At 41.6% G+C, this 18,284-nt stretch overlaps 1 protein-coding gene across 42 annotated transcripts in view; it reads left to right on the top strand.

Moving 5' to 3' along the window:
* Window positions 1-18,284, top strand: part of CELF2 (CUGBP Elav-like family member 2) — a 607,596-nt gene that overhangs the window by 545,644 nt on the left and 43,668 nt on the right. For 20 of the 42 annotated variants that reach the window (XM_078376463.1, XM_078376461.1, XM_078376459.1 and 17 more), the window contains 4 exons: window positions 7,446-7,604; window positions 8,911-8,991; window positions 11,558-11,641; window positions 11,759-11,822. In XM_078376463.1, coding sequence (XP_078232589.1) covers window positions 7,446-7,604; window positions 8,911-8,991; window positions 11,558-11,641; window positions 11,759-11,822 — 388 coding nt within the window. The remainder of the gene's footprint in view (window positions 1-7,445; window positions 7,605-8,910; window positions 8,992-11,557; window positions 11,642-11,758; window positions 11,823-18,284) is intronic. The other 22 variants (XM_073002540.2, XM_073002538.2, XM_073002539.2 and 19 more) reach the window with 3 other exon arrangements.

Below are 18,284 nucleotides of genomic sequence, written 5' to 3'. Positions count from 1 at the left end.
CAATAGGGCAGCTAGGTGAAGAAAGGAAGGGGAATAATCAGAGATAGAGGAGGACATTTTAAGGTAGCTCTGCTTTAGCAGTCCGGATTTGGAAGAGGCACTGTTAGAGCAGAGCTACCTTAAAACTTCACTTTCTGTGTTTCTGTCTGCTGAGTATTCCTTTCCTTTTCCCTTTGGTCACCTAACTGCCCTAGCACTAGATTAACAAGCCATTTAAAAAAGAAAGAACAAACAAAATGGAAGGGGAGATAAAAGGCACCAGGTTTGGGGAGGACAGAATTCAAAATGGCAACTGGTTTCCGTACTGCTCTGTCTTTCTCCCTGCCGCTATAGCCAGCTGGAATGGCTTTAAGTACAACAACTCCAAGCTCCTCTATATTGGCTGAAGCAATCACACCGCTTGAACCAATGCAAATGTATTTGATTTCAAAAAAGTAGAAGCCACGGCAGTGGAGGAGAAAGCTAGAGATTAGGCAGAGAAAACTCTGGGCTGGTTTGCATTGACTTTTATATTATGTAGTCAAAAAAGGTGTGGAAAAGAATGCAAATCAGACTATCACAATCCTGGAGTATTTCCCCCATTAGTTATCAGTGTAGTCTCCCCCTTATAGACTTATTTTAGTGTTGAGCTTTAGTTGATTCAGTCTGCTGTTTCTGATGCGGTTCTTATAAGATGACCTTGTTCTACCAGATTATTAATTTAATGGATATCTTTGTTACCTTTGGTAATATCAAGTTCTATAAACTTCCCTTGATCTCAGTGGGAAGAGCTTATATAAACAGGTATATCAAAGTCAGCCAGTTCAAGTTCTTTTGTCAGGAAACAATTGCTGTAACCAAAGCTTAGAGCAATGTGTAGTGAAAAAGCATATCATGAGCACTAAGGTGAACTCTAGAATGTAAATAGCGAGGGCTATGCCATATATTCTCTCCCTGATATCACTAAGCATAGTCGTGGATTATGTTTCGGTCGGGTGTCCCTGAATTTTCATTAGCTTCCTATTAAGCATTTTTCTACAAGGTTCTCCGGTCATACTAGTCTTTGGAGATCATGAGACCAGGATGGATAATAAGCAATATTTTTTTAAAAGATCAAATAGTTTAAAATCACAATTTATATATCATGATTTAAATTTTAAAAATTGATTGTTTTAAATTTAAATCATTTTTAAAAACCCAGTTTTTTTAAAAAAATAATAATGTTGTGTTTTAAATCGATTTGATTTAAATCTGATGGAGACAGAACCATACAAAGAATAGTCTTCCAGAGCAGCCCTTTCAGATCAAGGAATAAATTCACCGTTGGTGTATGTAGCCATTCTCTGATCTTTTTTTTTTAAAAAGATGAAACAGGAAATGTCAGAGAAACATAATGTTGGGTTTGCAGATGGAGGCTATCCAGAGCTAGAACCTAGCCGCCTAAAGTGGTCCATTGGTCCAGATAGGCGGGGTATAAATCAAATAAATAAATAAATAAATAGAACATTTCAAGCAAGGTCCAGCATCCTTCTAGGCAAGGTGGGCAAATTTTCTGGGAACTTCAAGGGTAGACCGATTCCCATGACCCATCCATGCTCCAAAAAACATTCGGACACAAATAGGGTGGTTTTGCTACTGAAAAAGTTGCCTGGTGTCCTAGTGGGCATTTCACAGCACGTTGGGCCACACTGAAACTTTGCAATATTATAGCATAAAAGGATTTTCAGAGCCATGCATGCATGCATGCATGCATGCATGCATGCATGCATGCATATATGCATATATGCATATATGCATACATACATACATACATACATACATACATACATACATACATACATACATACATACATACATACATACATACATACATACATACATACATACATACATCAGGTATGGAGGACGCCAGGTCGCTGCAGCCTCATATCTCTCACTAGGTAATTGGTAGCATTGTCAAATTGCTCTTATCAGTGGTAAGCAATGTCCTTATCATCTTAGGCCCAAATCATGGTGCCTAATGTGATCACCTAAAGGTGCCTGACATTTTCTGGAATGCGCAATCAGTCACGTGGCCATCGGTGTGACCAGGTATGCATCTAGAAGCCTGTAAAAATCAAATAATTGCACAATTGTCTTGGCACAAAGGTTTTCTTCCATTGTATTTTGGCCATGCTGTTCAACAAAAAATCTCTGGTCCTATACCGTAGTCCATTAGACCTAGTCCTGCTCTCTCAAGCAGAAGAGAACAAGTCTTTGCCTATGGTCTCTAGTAGAAACAGCTTGTGTTTCATCTTTGCATCTTTCCACGGTGGATCCTTTGTACCAAGGATCCAAGAAGCCTGAGCCCAATAAATCTCGAGACTGAGATGGACAGGACAGCAGCTTCACAGTTTAGAAGCAGAACTGTCTTAAGAAACAAAAGATGTTTGCTTCCACCAAGGTTTCATAGGTCCACGTGTTGTGAATGAGTTTCTTTTTACATGACGACTGGCCCTCTGGAGATAAAACAGCAGCCTTCATTTAAATGATGCTTGGTCAAACGAAGAGGCACTGAAAAAGGCATCTCCATAAGGGTGATGTTTTATCACTTTCTAATTGCAAAGCTGCCGTCCTGTCTAGTACAGCAGTCACTGGCGCATACATCCTGTTCTCTAATATGAGAGCTATTTCGGCTGTACATGTTTACTGTCTGCTGCACACGTGGCATAAATCAGCAACCCACCCATGAAGCATGTGAGAGCCAGCATTCTACACTGGGAGAGAGTATTGTGGATGGATTAATTCTTGTGTGCTACAGTCATGCTCCCCCTCCTGTCTCCCGATAACAGCCTTTATATCGTTACAGTATTTACATCAGAGGCTGCAAGGGAAAGGATTGCAAACTCCAACACATATATTTTACCCGTTGGCCATGTTTAAAGGGACCCTCAAAATTATCAAGCTGCATCAGGCCTATAGTGCTAGAATGTGCCTAGGCATTTTCCAGTTGAGTTCCAAAGCCTAAGTGAGCAAGAACCGGCCAGTAAAATAACCAGCGGTATTGAGGAACGGGTATTTGTTAGCTACAAAACTCTAGAGTTTCCATGAAGCCAAGGAGAACCTGACCAAAACATAATCTGTTAATATAGGAGTTGCAACACACTTTTTTTTAAAAAAAGGATAAGGTGTGTTCTTACGAATGCATCTCCTGTCTGAAGAGGGGGTGTTGTCTTTTTCAAAGTCATGTTCCACCGGCTTGTAAGGCTCCTATCGGTTTGTCCCTCGTCTTCAGACATGGTTGTGTGACTCTTGAAGAAGGTACCGATGACTTCAGAGGGGACCCTCAGAAGTGGCTTTGGTGAGCTACTGAAAGGCAAAGTACAAAGGCAGCATTTGACAGAGGGAGAGAATTAATGAGACCGAGGCAGACGAAATGCACAGAAGAAAGAAACGGGGAAAATGTCTGTGCATCTTAAAATAGCGACAGAAGAAAAGAGGAGGATGAGTATATTGGTTTCGGACAATATACTCGTCTATTTCTCTTTCCATGGTAACTAACATCAGTGGTATTATGGCGAAGAGTTTACTGCCAACAGTTAATATTTAATATGGACATCCAACCGAAAACGATAATGGCCTTCAGCATGTTGATTGCATGTTTAATGCAAAGAAAATTCTTTTCGAATGAAAGACTATGTATTGTGCAATCAGATTTCAATGGAAACAGTGACATTATTGTCTGCCCGTGCTTTCATTATTTCCCCTTCTTCAGCCCCTGCCACAAAGGCATGTTTCTCAATGCGAACACAAACTCCAAAATGATGAGGAACAAAATGTTCAGAAGAATCAGTGTCTCCTGAAATCAACGGCTTCTTAGATGGTTATTTACACCCCTGTGCTTTGCACCCACCTTTTTTTTAGAAAGCTGTGATCACCATAGCGTTTTAACCTCATCTATAGATAGACAGATGAGTTTATGCTAAAGCAGGGTGTCAGAAAGAGAGAGAGACTGATTTTTCCCCTTTTTATCACAAAACGGATTAGTTACGACAATAACGGTCCTTTTCTGACTCGAAACCACTTTGATCTCTATGATTTCAATCTTTGTGATGTTTCTTCTCTTGAAATTGCGGCCATGATGAAATATGAAGCCAACGAGGGAGGGAGGACGGAATTACAGATTCATAAAATGCTGCAATATTGTTTTATACAATTTACTGCCAGTTAAGCATTCATAAATGCAATATCAGCTGCCATGTGGAGCTCAGATCTGTAAGAGTGCAGACTGGAGCTGCTGTCTCATATTCCTGTCCTTGAAATTTATTTCTGCTTCTTTTGAAGCGAACGGAGGGAAAGGTTTTAAGAGCTTCATTCATCTGTGCATTGGGAGCACGGAGTAAGCTGTCTTGCTCCTTTTATGAAAGCCTATATGAAGCAGAATCTAAAACATGCCACATTGCCTATTCTGTCACTCAAGTTGGGGTGTGGGGTGTGGGGGGAACCTCAGCCTTTAAAGACCATGGAACACATTTTTGCATTAATGTTTAAAATACTTTGGAGAAAGCAATAACATTGCTGTGATTATTCCTCTGCAGAGACAGGAAAAAGTAGCTTTTTTCGACTCTATCTCCCAGAGTACCCCAGCCAACAGCAAGGCCAGGGTATTTGAAGTTCTAGTCAAAAAAAAATGCAATTTCCCCCTTATCTGTTCCTGTCTAAATCTTTGCCCCTCCACTATCTCTGTGGAAGTGTCTGGTTTTTACCCACCCACGACATAAAACAAAGTATGCTATTAGATACAGCCCCACAGTGCTCAAAGCACTCTCTGGGCAATTTACCATTTAATTATGCAGGCTACACATTGCCCCCCACAGCAAGCTGGGTATTCCGTTTATTGACATCGGAAGGATGGAAGACTGATTAAACCTCAAGCCAGCTAGCTCTCTGGGATTGAACCTGGATTTTGAGGAGAGTTTTGGTTGCAGTACTACAGTTTAATTACTATGCCACAATAATAATAATAATAATAATAATAATAATAATAATAATAATAATAATAATAATAATAATAATAATAATAATAATAATAATAATAATAATAATAATAATAATAAGGCAGCATTGCAATTCCAGGAAATGCCAAAGTTGAAGACAAGGAAATGAAAAACTAATAAAATACAGAGACTTGTAGATGAAACACACTTCATTTGTCCCCATAGTTACTGAGAAATTCGGAACACTGCCACCGAGTTTTATAAAATAGTATAATCAGCTGCAGATCTCTAAAATAACACCATCAGAAGTACAGAAATGACAATATTATGAACAGCAGATATATTGCATGATATTTAACTGATACTTACCTGTAGGTTTTTGGTTAAAACCTATATCTTTTATATAATACTAGTCAAAGATTGTCCCTTGTATTTTTTGAATCGTAACCATAATCATCCTAAAATGAACTGAGCTAGGGAAATGAATGCAGCGATTCAGGAGTACAATATGGAGCCGTTTGAACCAATTGGTATATGAGGGCAAAATTGAGCAGACACAACCCCAGTCTATTCCCCTCTATTCAGCACTGGTTAGGCCTCACCTTGAGAATTGTGTCCAGTTTTGGACACTACCCTTCAAGAAGGATGCTGACATATTGGAACAAGTTCAGAGGAGGGCAACAAGGATGATCGGGGGCTGGAAACCAAGCCCTATTTATTTTATTTATTTATTAGATTTCTATCCCGCCCTTTTAGACAAACTCTACTCGGGGCGGGTTCCATCAAACATTATAAACAATTATAAACAATAGTAATTAGTAATGGTCAGTAGTGCTCAAGATGGAAAAACAGAAAAATATAGTAAAAATAAAGTCAAGTATTGCCAAAAGAGCCACGTTTTTAATGGGCTCTTAAAAACTAGTGTCAATGGTCAAAAAGTTGGATCATCATTTCATATAAGCCCTATGAAGAAAGACTGAAAGAATTCGGTGTGTATAGTCTTGAGAAAAGAAGACACGGGAATGATTTGATAACACTTTTTAAATACTTAAAAGTAGTCATACAGAGGAGAGACAGGAGCTGTTCTCGATCATCCCAGAGTGCAGGACATACAACAATGGGCTCAAGTTACAGGAAGACAGATTTTGGTTGAATATCGGGAAGAACTTCCTAACTGTTAGAGCAGTAGGACAGTGGAATGAATTACTTCGCAAGGTGGTGAGTGCGCCAACAATGGAAGCATTCAAGAAAAACTTAAACAATCACTTGGCAGGTATCCTTTAACCTGTATTCCTGCGTTGAGCAGGGGGTTGGACTTGATGGCCTTATAGGCCCCTTCCAACTTCACTATTCTACAATTCTATGATTCAGTTTCTGTCACCCCTAAAGTCCCAGTTTTACGCGAAGCCTATTATTATCACACTCCAGTGCACATAATCTTATTGTGAAATTTCTGGCCATTGTCTTACTGTGGAGCTCTTCAGAGAAAAGCAGGCACAATTTATTTATTTTTACTTTGTTTGTAAGAAGAGCAAACACCAATCTGTGGCTCAGCTCCCGCTGCAAAACAATATTTATTTTAAAAATAAGTCCCACTGGTTTCATTAAAAGTAAACTAGCATGAGCACTTAGGGTTACGGACTTAGAAATTATGAAAAATATATGTATAAACTGCAGCAGCAAAATGTGAGGTAATATCCAAAAAAAAGGTGGGGTGGAGAATTTCAGTTGGTACAATCTTTATGAGCACAGGAATAGAATGTTAAACCATTGTTTAGTGTTACATGAATAAATTGGCTCAGATCTTGGGTTTAGATGCTCCCTCACTCCTCTCGCCTCTCGTGCGCACCTGAACTGGTGATCGGAAGCATCTTCTGCTGCTTTAAAACTTAACCAGAGTGGCCCTTTACATCTCAACTGGTGGAACTCCAATACAGTTGATGAATAAGCCAGAATCATAAACCAAGGTTTGATCCTGGCTTATCTGAATTACCTTGAAAATTAGCTGAGTCTGTTACTTTCTGAGTTCAGATATAGTAGGGACATTTAAATGTGCATTTAGCAGTCAGGCTTCGATGTGGAAAGGGGAGAGAAACCTACAGTTTTACTTCCTTCTTTCCTTCCCACCTTCCTTCCTTTCACTTATTAATTCAGACATTCAAGGCCAAGAAGAGGACTTAAGGCAACAATTTTAAGAAGTTTAGATTTAGTTTCTTAATGCTGAGGAAAGACTAATGCTATTTTTAAAAGCAGTTTTTTTATTTGGTTAAGACTGGAGTGCTGTGTTGAAGGCAGAATGGAGGAAGTATTTTGATTTCTAAGTTACAAAGATATCCAGAACTTCAAACACCTTTACATGAGTCATATGATTAATTGAAATAATTACAGGTTGTGGAGGAGGGGGGAAAATCTCCTCAGGAAAAAGAAAGAAGACTCATGTAAATGTGTGGGAGAATGATTTTTTTTCCCCACTAATCTGTCCAATCGCAGGGCTGTTCTTCACCCATAGTCGTGAAATTTGCTGATACCCAGAAGGACAAGGAGCAGAGACGTTTACAACAACAGCTGGCACAACAAATGCAGCAGCTCAACACTGCCACCTGGGGGAATCTCACAGGTCTTGGAGGACTGACGCCACAGTACCTGGCTGTAAGTAATCATCAGATCTAATTGCAAGCACTTTTCGACGCAGACGTACAATACTTAACTTAGCAGAATGTGTTTTAAGCTTAGCAAGAAATGCATCCTTCATTAAAATGCCATGCAAATTGACAGCAGTGAGTTAAGGATGCTTCTCAGTGAACTGTACTGTTGAATACAAAATAAGAGCTTTAAACGAAAGGCAAGGAAACGGTCCATCCTTCCCCCCCCCGCCCCTCAAGACTAGCGTTGTTTCATTTCAGAATCCAAATGTTGTATGTTGACGCTGAAATGAAAGTCAGAATGGCTGATCAGTTGTTTAAGTGAAGTATGTACCTGGGCATAAAGAAATATGGGTCAATGCACAGCTACCTACTCTGGTATCTGCACGATTCTCATGTTCATAGCACTTCTGTAATATTCGCGAAGTATTCAGGCAGCTTTTATTTGGTTTTCGAAACGCTGAATTTTGGGTATTTCTGTTCTTGAATTGTAGAAGTTTTTTTAAAAAAAAGAAACAAAACCACCTATTTATAATATTATATATGTCCCTGCCTGGAATATCTAGGTAGGTCCACATATTCTTGGACCAGCAGTTCCCATAGCGCTGGGGGAATTCATTGTATTGTTCGTTCCAAACAAGGAGTATTTTTCCCCAAATTCGATGGTTCCTTTTTTAGTTCATTAAGACTACAAGCACATCTAGGGAGAAGAAGGCCAATGGAAGAAGGAACGAGAATTTGTAAAAGAAGATTAACAGGCAGAAGAGAACAGGCAGAGGAGAGATAAGGCTGGCTCCTTTCTGCTCACTCACTAGTCCATGCCCGTTTGTGCCCCCAAATTTTTGCTATTTACAGATATCAGCATAGATTTGTGATGGGGAAAGTGCGCTCCTGTGGGAGGTGTATTTGGCAATAATTAGGGGCAGAGTGTAGCCCCTCCCCAGACCCCATGGAATGCACCAAATATTCCCTTTGGCAAAAAAAAAAATGAAAACAAAAATTAAAATTTAAAAAAATCAGTAAGATGACGACTCAAGAGTGGTAAGGTTTGCAGGAGCGTATCTCAGGACCCTTGCAAAAAGCCACCCGTAGGTACACATCCAATCCCTTCTAGTTTCCTCCCCCCTCCTTCCCATCCCCATTTTGTGAGGCACTTCCACACCTGTTGTAGTAGTCTAGCAAAGTTGGGGAAGAAGGTTCGGTTTCAGCTCCAAGCTAGTTCCCAGTCCCTCCTCTCATGTAAGACAGAGAAAATACTGTAAGCATCTTTCCTCAATCCCGGCAGTAAAAATAAGATTTTTTTTCTTTTAAAGAAAGAAACAGCTAGTAATTTGCTGTTGTCTCATGATGCCTGGAATCTGCTACCTCAGACACGTGCCTTAGACTGCCTAATGGTATGGCCAATGCAGATATAGGCTAAGTATTTCTATTGCATATTTATAAACGTATGGACATATTGTACAGTAGAACTCTGAAGAAGGGGGAAATTGTCCAGAGTTTTTCACCTCTGTCCTCCATCCCCATGGAAGTTAATCCCGTGCCTACGTTTAACACATATGCTGTAAATTACAGTGGTGCCTCGTTTAACGACGAATCCGCATAGCAATGTCGCTTTTGCGATCACAAAAACGATTGCATTGTGATGTTTACATAGGCAAAAACTCGCATTGCGATGATCGGTAAGCGTTTCGCTTACCGATCTTCGCATTGCGATGTTTTTTTAACAGCTGGTCGGCGGTTCCAAAATGGCCGCTGGGTGCCCAAAATGGCCTCCGCAAGTGTTTTTGAGCCCTGCCCTCGCTTACCGAGGGCGCGAAAATGGCGGCGCTATGGAGGAACTTCGCTCAACGGTGAGTTTGGGCCCCATAGGAACGCATTAAACCAAGTTTAATGCGTTCCTATGGGTTTTTTTGATCCGTTTAGCGATGTTTCTGCATAGTGACGATTAATCCAGAACAGATTAACATCGCTATGCGGGGCACCACTGTAAATAACTGGGTTTAAACTGATAAAAAGATACTTGGAATACTATGTTTTTCTGTGAGTTGGTACATTTCCAGTCATCCAAAGTATGATCTGATGGGCAGGATTGAGCCTTTGCCTCATCTGTTCCTTCCTTTCCTCCTGCCCAGTTTGTTATGTTTGGCTGAATGAGTAACTTCCAAGTATGATCAAACCATGGTTGGCTGTTACAGCCAGACTTGCAAACTATAGCTTGTGTCAGATCAAACCATAATTTCCAAATTAGTTAGATCAAGTTAGTCTACTTGGATGTCCACACAGGAGCCAGTATTGCACAGTTCACAGATGACTTTGATGTTCCCTCCAGGACAGGATCAGAATGGCATGTTGTCTGAGGTTTAAAACAGAATCCTGCCATTTATGCTCAGTGGAGGCAGGTGGACTATGATTTCATGTGGGCGGTGAATCTGCTGTGGATTTTAAGCCCAAACTTTAAAGGAGCTATCTAAGGTGCTGATCGTGTTTTGAGGTACAGATTCAGAACCTTGGACAGCTTCTCAAAAGTCTGAACCGAAGCCACCCCCATGAAGTTGAAATTACCAGCCATCACTGCACAAGCTTTTACCAACAAAATGTCCTACAGATTTTTTTCCTTGGCTTGTGGTCAAGGATGGTGGAAGTTCAAGTCCAAAAAAATTCTGAGAAATATAAGCTGCGCTGTATAATACAATGGCCAGAATCCTGTTGGCATTTGCATAAAGTTTGTGCAAGTGTTGCAGATGTACCATTTGCGTGTGGTTCTTTTGGGCTACATATCCCAGGAGTTTCCATTCTGGGAGTCCCACCTGCCTGACAGACAACTACAGATACCTCAATGTGACTCTCCCGGAAGAAAGGCCCCTGTACCTCAAAGGCCTAACTTCATGGCCTAGCATAGATCTAACTCTGCCTAGCTTCCTCTTAATGCATTGGGAGCTCTCAGCAAACACTGGAGTAGCTTCTTTTTTTCAAACAAGAAGCTAGGCACAGCAAGACCTATGGTAGGCCATGCGGTCTTCCACCTTAGACTTTTCTCCTAGGTGAGTCGCATTTAGGTGTCCTATCTATCAGTTGGGGCATGTAGAACAGAGAATTCTAGGATTTGATTTTTTTTAAAAAAATTAAACCCTGAACGGTACACTTTTAGCATCTAATTTCAGCTAATTGACACCACACGGGGGCAAAAAAAGCAAAGTGTGCTGCTTATATAACGCCCCCATAGCGCTTCAAGCACTCTTTGGGCGGTTTACAAGTTAATTATGCAGGCTACACATTGCGCCCCCCCCCAGCCAGCTGGGTACTCATTTTACCGACCTCGGAAGGATAGAAGGCTGAGTCAACCTTGAGCCGCTACCTGGGATTGAACCCCGGGTCATGAGCACAGTTTTGGCTGCAGTACAGCAGTTTAACCACTCAACTGAAATGCATCCCAGGACCTTCTCAAGTAGCCAGAGGAAGTTATGCAAACCCTATGCAAATATCAATACTGATTCTGGCCAGTTTGACTTCCATTCCGTGCCCTTTGTAAATATCTATAAGGTGTCATCCCAAGAAGGACAAAGAACTGTTGGAAATATTGGATCTCTTGTACTCAACCACGTGGCACTTTGAGATTTCTCAGTGGCCCCTTAGGCCCTTTGACATGGCATTGCCCTTATGCATGATGGCAACACAAAGGTACCTGCTCATCTGACGTAACACCTACACCATAACCCATGCCAAAGTTGGAGGGTGGGGAAAGCTTCTCTTTTAAGTGGGGAGATGGAAAATAGGTTTGCAGGGGCGTGATTGACAGAGATGAGTTATGGTAACTGCTAGACTGCAGAGGGCAATGATTAGTCACGCTACGTCAGGCTGAAATAGATTTAACACCTGGCTGTTTAAAAAGAGTAAATTGATTAATTGTTTTAAAGCAGCAATGTTATTGAGTTTCCCCAGTGTCTGTGTGTTTCTTAATAGAGATTAGACATTAATATGGATTTACAGCATCGACTCTGGGGACCTTCATACCAACACCAGGCAGAAGCAAGAGACAGTATAAATGTAAAGGAAACTACAGTATAAGTATCCCAAATTTAATTTGATTCAGATAATTTTGCTTTAATCTTAACTTGTTGCGCTATTAACCTCATTAATGTTGTTATTGTTGTCGATTTGCAGCTTCTACAGCAGGCAACTTCCTCCAGTAACTTGGGAGCTTTCAGCGGCATTCAACAAATGGCTGGTGAGTTGGGTTTTGTTAGTATATGGGTTCAGTATGGACCTTGGCTTTCTAGGTTTTTTAAAAAATGACCCTTTTAATTAAAGCATCAGTTCTAATGCTGGATGTGATGGAAAGAACATGCTATGTGCGTTAGATCAGATTTTAAGAAGTGCCTCTAGATTATATTTGTCATTCCGTTGATTTAGGCTTCCAGGGACATATCTTTGAACGCCCTTTTAAGGAAATAGAAAGGATCTTGCTGACTCAAGTAGAAAGTTTCATCCAGTGTCCTGATTCCTACAGTAGCCAAACTCAGAAATAGCAAAAGTTACTCTTTCCCCCACCACCACCACCCATGTATAGTTCTAAGAATACCCGAGACATCTTGTCCATTGTCTAGGCTAACTGAGATGTTTGGGGGTGGGTGGTGTCGTGGCCCAAAAACCCAGTGTTTATAATCTCTGCTCAAAGTCATTAAGATGCTTCCAGGAAGCCCTTTCTACTATTGCAATTAATATTCAGTGTGATAATGTGTCTATAGAGGTGTCAGAACCTTTGAGAAACCTTCTCCTCCTCCATGCATTTATCTAAATCACCTTTAAGGAAACATCAGCTGATAGACCTAATGACTTCTTCTGCTATCATTCCTATGGGAGAAGAAGGCCCATAGCTTTCTAGTGAAGGTCACCTCCAGTATCTTGATACCTTCCCGACTGACAGGACAGTCAGGTATCACAAGATGTAGGCTGGATCGAAAGAGCACCTTTAGGCAGATTGAAAGGCTTAGGGGTTTTCAGTGGGATGTTTTAACTTTCAACCTTTCAACGAACAGTAGACTGTCATGCTACTGTATATTAAGCAATGCTTTTAAAGCTCCCCTCTGTTTCAAAAGAAGGTTGAAGCTCTCCAAATCCACAATTTGTAGGGAAGACCCCACCCCATATTGGGAGAGGGTTAATGTAATTCATCAGGGTGTAGTAAGGGTGTGCATACTAGGCAGAACCTATTTAGCCTTTTCCGTAGAGTGAACGACAGGAGAAATCCTTTCAGATGGTTTTCCTTGCCAAAAGTGTCTTGACTGTGGGCCTAATTTATGACCTATTCATCTTATTCCCCCTTGCCTTTACAATAGCTTCAGTTTCCACCCTTCTCTTCTCTTCTCTCTGGCTTGCTTAATGGTTCCTAAAACCTGTCATTTGGCAGGCCCCACCGAAAGCCAAGGACTCTTTCTTCAGTGGTTCCTCCGAGATGGGAGGGGTGTCCTTTCTTTTACCCTTAGAGTTGCCTGGCAATGAGAGAGATTTAATGAGAGACCTTTATTGATGATCAGTGGAAGCAAGAGCCAAACAACATGGGATCCTGGGCAAAAGAACAGGCAGACAAAAAACTCCTAACATCCATTCAGTGGCAGAGGAATAATTTTTTGCAACTGCTTTCAGAGAAAATAAGAGAATTCCAAGTGGATGCTTTGTACAAGGAATCCCTGGGAAGTAGTTGAACACGAGTACGGTGCTTTGTTGTCTTCAAGGTGGGGTAATCACAAGCAGCTGCAGAGCTGGGATTATAGGGGAAATCTTCCTGAAGGCTAGTCAAAGACACTTTTATTCAAAAATGAACTCTGTTGGAATTCTTCCTAAAGTGGGAATATGTAGGTTGCTGCTTCCTGTACAGCGGAAATAAAAAAGACTGAATCAGAATTGTGTAAGTCGCATAACAAACCTTACAAGGTGGTGTGTGAAAAATTGATTCCAGTCTGTGCCCTGACCCCTGAGGACCATATGGCCTTAGTTGAGGATGGCTACTCTAGAGCAGCGGTCCCCACCCTTGGGCCTCCAGATGTTCTTGGACTGCATCCCCCAGAAGCCTTCACCATCCCCTCTGCTGGCCAGGATTTCTGGGAGTTGAAGTCCAAGAACATCTGAAGGCCCAAGGTTGGGGGACCACTGCTCTAGAGGACAAATTCTAAGCATTTCACAAGAGTTCCCGTATGTTTAGTGCTCCTGTTGCATTCATAGTTTGCATTTCTTTAAAAACAAAATGTCTGTAAGTGTAATCCTAATGCAAAGGCGTGTGAGTTAGAGTGGATTTGGAATGGGTAGAAGCCTCTTGTATTGGCCAATTGCCCACCTGCTGGGTGATCTTGGAGACAGTCAGAAGATCTGACTGCTCTGCTTTCTGCTGGCTGAGATCACCCAGAAAGCAGACGGCCGAAGAATTGATGCCTTTGAATTGTGGTGCTGGAGGAGGCTCTTGAGAATCCCCTGGACTGCAAGGAGAACAAACCTATCAATTTTAAAGGAAATCAACCCCGAGTGCTCACTGGAAGGACAGATCCTGAAGCTGAGGCTCCAGTACTTTGGTCATCTCATGAGAAGACTCCTTGGAAAAATACTTGATGTTAGGAAAGTGCAACGGCAAGAGAAGGGGACGACCGAGGATGAGATGGTTGGACAGTGTCATCGAAGCAACCAACATGAATTTGACCCAACTCCGGGAGGCAGTGGAAGATAGGAGGGCCTGGTGTGCTCTGGTCCATGGGGTCACGAAGAGTCGGACACGACTAAACAACAACGATGAAGATCACCCAGCAGAAGAGCAATAACTGGTGGAGAAGGAGCTGGGTGAGGAAGGAGATGAATCATACCTTATCCAGGACACCTCCAACCCAGGGACACAGCCACTACCCTCACCCAAATTTAGGCTCACACGGGAGCAACCCTCGGGAATTTCCAGCCTCTCTAAGCTAGGAGTGTGGAGAAATTGACAGGATGCCTTAATTTTGGTTCCTGTATAAATGATGTGTCTTAGCTAGCTTTAGTTCCCCATGGGGAAAGTGGACATCAAAGTAGTCTCTGTGTCAAAGGGACCCGCCAGGCAGGCTGCCAGGAAGTGAGTCCCCTCTGATATGCTAATCCACAGGCCAAATGGCCAGGAAAACAATTGACACACCTGAATAGATAGCAAACCAAACGAATTGGGGATTTGTTCAAAGAAACCATTCCAAACCTGTGGTCTGCAGGATTTACACCCTCAAGGCTTTGAAGTGGGAAGTGAGTGGCTTTTAGGGGGGATCATTAAGATGACTCCGGAGATAGAGAGGAGAGGATTTGAAGGTTTTGGATGGCAGAAGGGATGGGGAATTTGAGCTTAGATGGAGGAAGGGCACTAGCTCTGCCCGCAGTTAGTGAGAGTTTTAGAGATGCAACTTAGAAAAAAAAGGAAGCCATCTTAGGGGGTGCTGAGGGAAGAAATGGAGGGCTTCTGCCCAGGGCATTTTCTTGTTTTCTTGTGTGTAGTAACTTTTGCCTGTGTGCATGACCCATTCTATCATTTTGCTCATGTTCTAAGTGTTCTCTATCTCTTTTTGCATAAATTTGCTCATCGTTTTCCAGAAGCTCGTCCTTTGATTTTCATAAGCTGTTTTCATGACCTTTTATTCCCTGGCTTTCAGCCAAGCAGAAACTTTATTTTGTTTTACTTTTTGTAATCATTTCTGTTGGAATAAACTTTTTTAAAGACTTTTAGTCTGGAGTTTGCTTTGAGGAACCCGGATTAACTAAGTCGGTTGACCAAATCAACCATGACTACTGGTGGGTTTTGAGAACATCTTAAGAGTTCCCTGTGTGTTCGGGGTAAATTCTGTGCTCCTCTTTTGTTTTGTTTTTAAAGTTTTTTATTTATTGGGAAGGATGGTGGTTCAGTGCCCAAGATCTTCTTGGGAGAGTTTTGGCCTCTGAAGACTTCACTGGGGGATCACAGTGTGATCCCATGACAAGGATAGATTAGAATTCAGCACAGCTTCGGCTAGTCTGGTGTCTTTGCTCATTAGCATTGTACTCTAAACTAGTGGTCTGCAATCTTGGGTCTCCAGATGTTCTTGGACTACAGCCCCCAGAAGCCTTCACAAGCACCTCTGCTGGCCAGGATTTCTGGGAGTTGATGTCTAAGAACATCTGGAGGCCTAAGGTTGGGGACCGCTGCTCTAAACTACCTTTCTTTGGTTAGAAACCCACTTGGTAATGATTGGAGAGCTGTTTCATCCACCTAGCCATTCCATAACTTCATTAATCCATTCATAGCATTGTATTGGCAGTGAAATGCCATTTCTAATGTCCAGCAAAAAACATCCATGTGCGCAGTTTGAACAGATTCATGGTAGTTTGGGAGTATAATAAGTATTAGATGTGAAAATATCATGTCCTTCTTAAGGACACCTAAGATTACAGGATCTGTTTTCTCATGTGGGTGCATTAGGCTGCTTTTTATTCTCACTGGAGGTTAGGCACTTCTTTCGGACCTGAGCAAAACTAAACCTCTGAAACAGATTGCAAAGCAGGTTTATGTTTTCACATTAACATGTACCATCATCTGGTCCAGGTCTGGCTGCAGATGTGGGAGACGGTGGAAGAGACAGAGGGATGTCCCTAAAAAGCAAGGCCAAAAAAAAAAAAAAAGGGAACGAGGAGCAGAAATCTATGTTAGTTGGGCCATCTTCTATAATGAGCTGCCTGCCAGTAATAGGGGATGTACAGCAATTAACAGAAGGTCATTCCTGCTGGCTGACCTGCCATGCTGATCCCCTAACTTAACATGATGCAAGAGAAACTAGCAAATTTAAGCACAGATGGAGAGTATACCTGCCTATTTTGCAAAACTGTTAAAAGCCTAACCCCCCCTGTGCATAATTTTCCAAATTTCTCATAAAAGTACAACCCTCCCCAGCCCACGCTGTCACCAAATTGGCGTGTTCGTTTGTTTTTAATTATGCTCTGACTAAATCAGCCAATTAGGGCTGTGGTTCTCCAGGCTCGCAGTGCAGAAGAGGGGGGAAAAAGGGAGAAGCTTAAGCTACCCATACGTCGTCTTTCTGCTTTCTTTTTCTTCTTCTTTTTATTAATGTTTCACTTTTGAATGGATCGTGAAGTGCGTCTATGAAAAAGAGATGAGCTACTCCCCGTAGGCATTATGTGCTTCATCCTTACAATATGCCATTATTACACGGGCACCAGAGACTAATACAGAATCCGCTGTCTGACAATATAAATTGGCCCACAGATGACGATATCTCTGAGTTATTTTCTCTGGCTCAGATCCGTTGGCAAGTGCTGGCGGCCTCTATTATGTTACACTCATAATCTAGCAGGATTTTTCCCCCTCATCAAAAAATATATCTTAATATGATAAACAACACTTTCACAGGTGGTATCTTTTTGATCTGGTTTTAAGCCTCAGAAGCTGCCGGTAATATTCTGATTCAGTGGGCTCTGCAGAGGGAATGAAGGAGTAGGAAAACCAAAGAGAAATACAAAGGGGGGAGGGGAAGACATTCACACCAAAGAAATATATAGGCTGAAATCCTGTTGTGCAGTTATGCAAACAGTGTAACTTTTAGGCTGTGTGTTAAGAATTTTCTATAAGCATCGTTTGCTGCATGCTGGGTTGCTTGAACCGTAGACAACAGATAATATCTATGGAAATTTCTTAACTCATGGCAATTTGCTTCCAAAGGTTACGCCATTTGCGTAGCTGTGCAACAGGATTTCAGCCATCAATTGTAGATTTCAACTTCTCAGAGATAGGGGTTATCCTTTAGATCAGCCATTCTCAATATGGGCCGTATGGTGCCCTGAGAGGCCCCAGAACATTTGAAGGGGGCCACAGATTGGAAACAGTTCTTCACACACCACCTTATAAGGTTCGTTATATGACTTACACAATCCTCATTCAGCCTATAGTTCTTTCATATTGTGTTTATGGCCATGTCCTTTAAAAAGGTTGAGAAGGGCTGCTTTAGATCAAGGTTAAACATGAGACATATTTCTTAAGAAAGATCAGATATGGTTTAAAAACCAGAAAGTTTTTAAAACATATATTCACCGAATGATTTACCATTGGCTTCTTCTGCGCTGTACTAACAAGAGTTAGCTTGAGTGTCACGTCCATTGTCACCTTACACTACTCCTGCTGCCCATCAGTGCCTTGCAGGAGATTTTCCCCCTCCCCACTACCATTGGGATGACAAATTACTTTATGTTGGTGTGCCTGCTAATTCCTGAGAAGAATGGGTGTCTAGCATTTCAACTTTGATGATTCTGCTTGGGAGATCATTTGCAGAGTGGCGGATTGCTCTCAGCTTCACTGATGCATTCAAACCCTTCTTTAGCATGAGACTCAGACAGACAACTCTAAAGAAGCTGGAAAAGATGCTGTGAAGATGTAGTCATGGGAGGCAAAGGCCAAAATCAAGGCGGCCACATCCTGACATGGCAAATGTAGAGAATGCACTAAGTACGAACAATTTCTATCATCACATGAAGACATGCAGAAAGATGCTTTGAGGAAGGGAGTAGTAAGTAGAATTTATAAACTAATTTTGGAACAAGAGGAAAAAGAGACAGAAACAGAAGGTTTGAAATCCATTTGGGAAAATGATTTAAAGACAGAAATTAAAACAGAGGATTGGACAAAAATTTGGAAGATGGG

This window comes from Pogona vitticeps, chromosome 5 (genome assembly GCF_051106095.1).
Source record: "Pogona vitticeps strain Pit_001003342236 chromosome 5, PviZW2.1, whole genome shotgun sequence".
Classification (NCBI taxonomy): Eukaryota; Metazoa; Chordata; class Lepidosauria; order Squamata; family Agamidae; genus Pogona; species Pogona vitticeps.
Note: the sequence above shows the minus strand (reverse complement) of the source record. Positions and strands in the feature narration are given on the sequence as shown.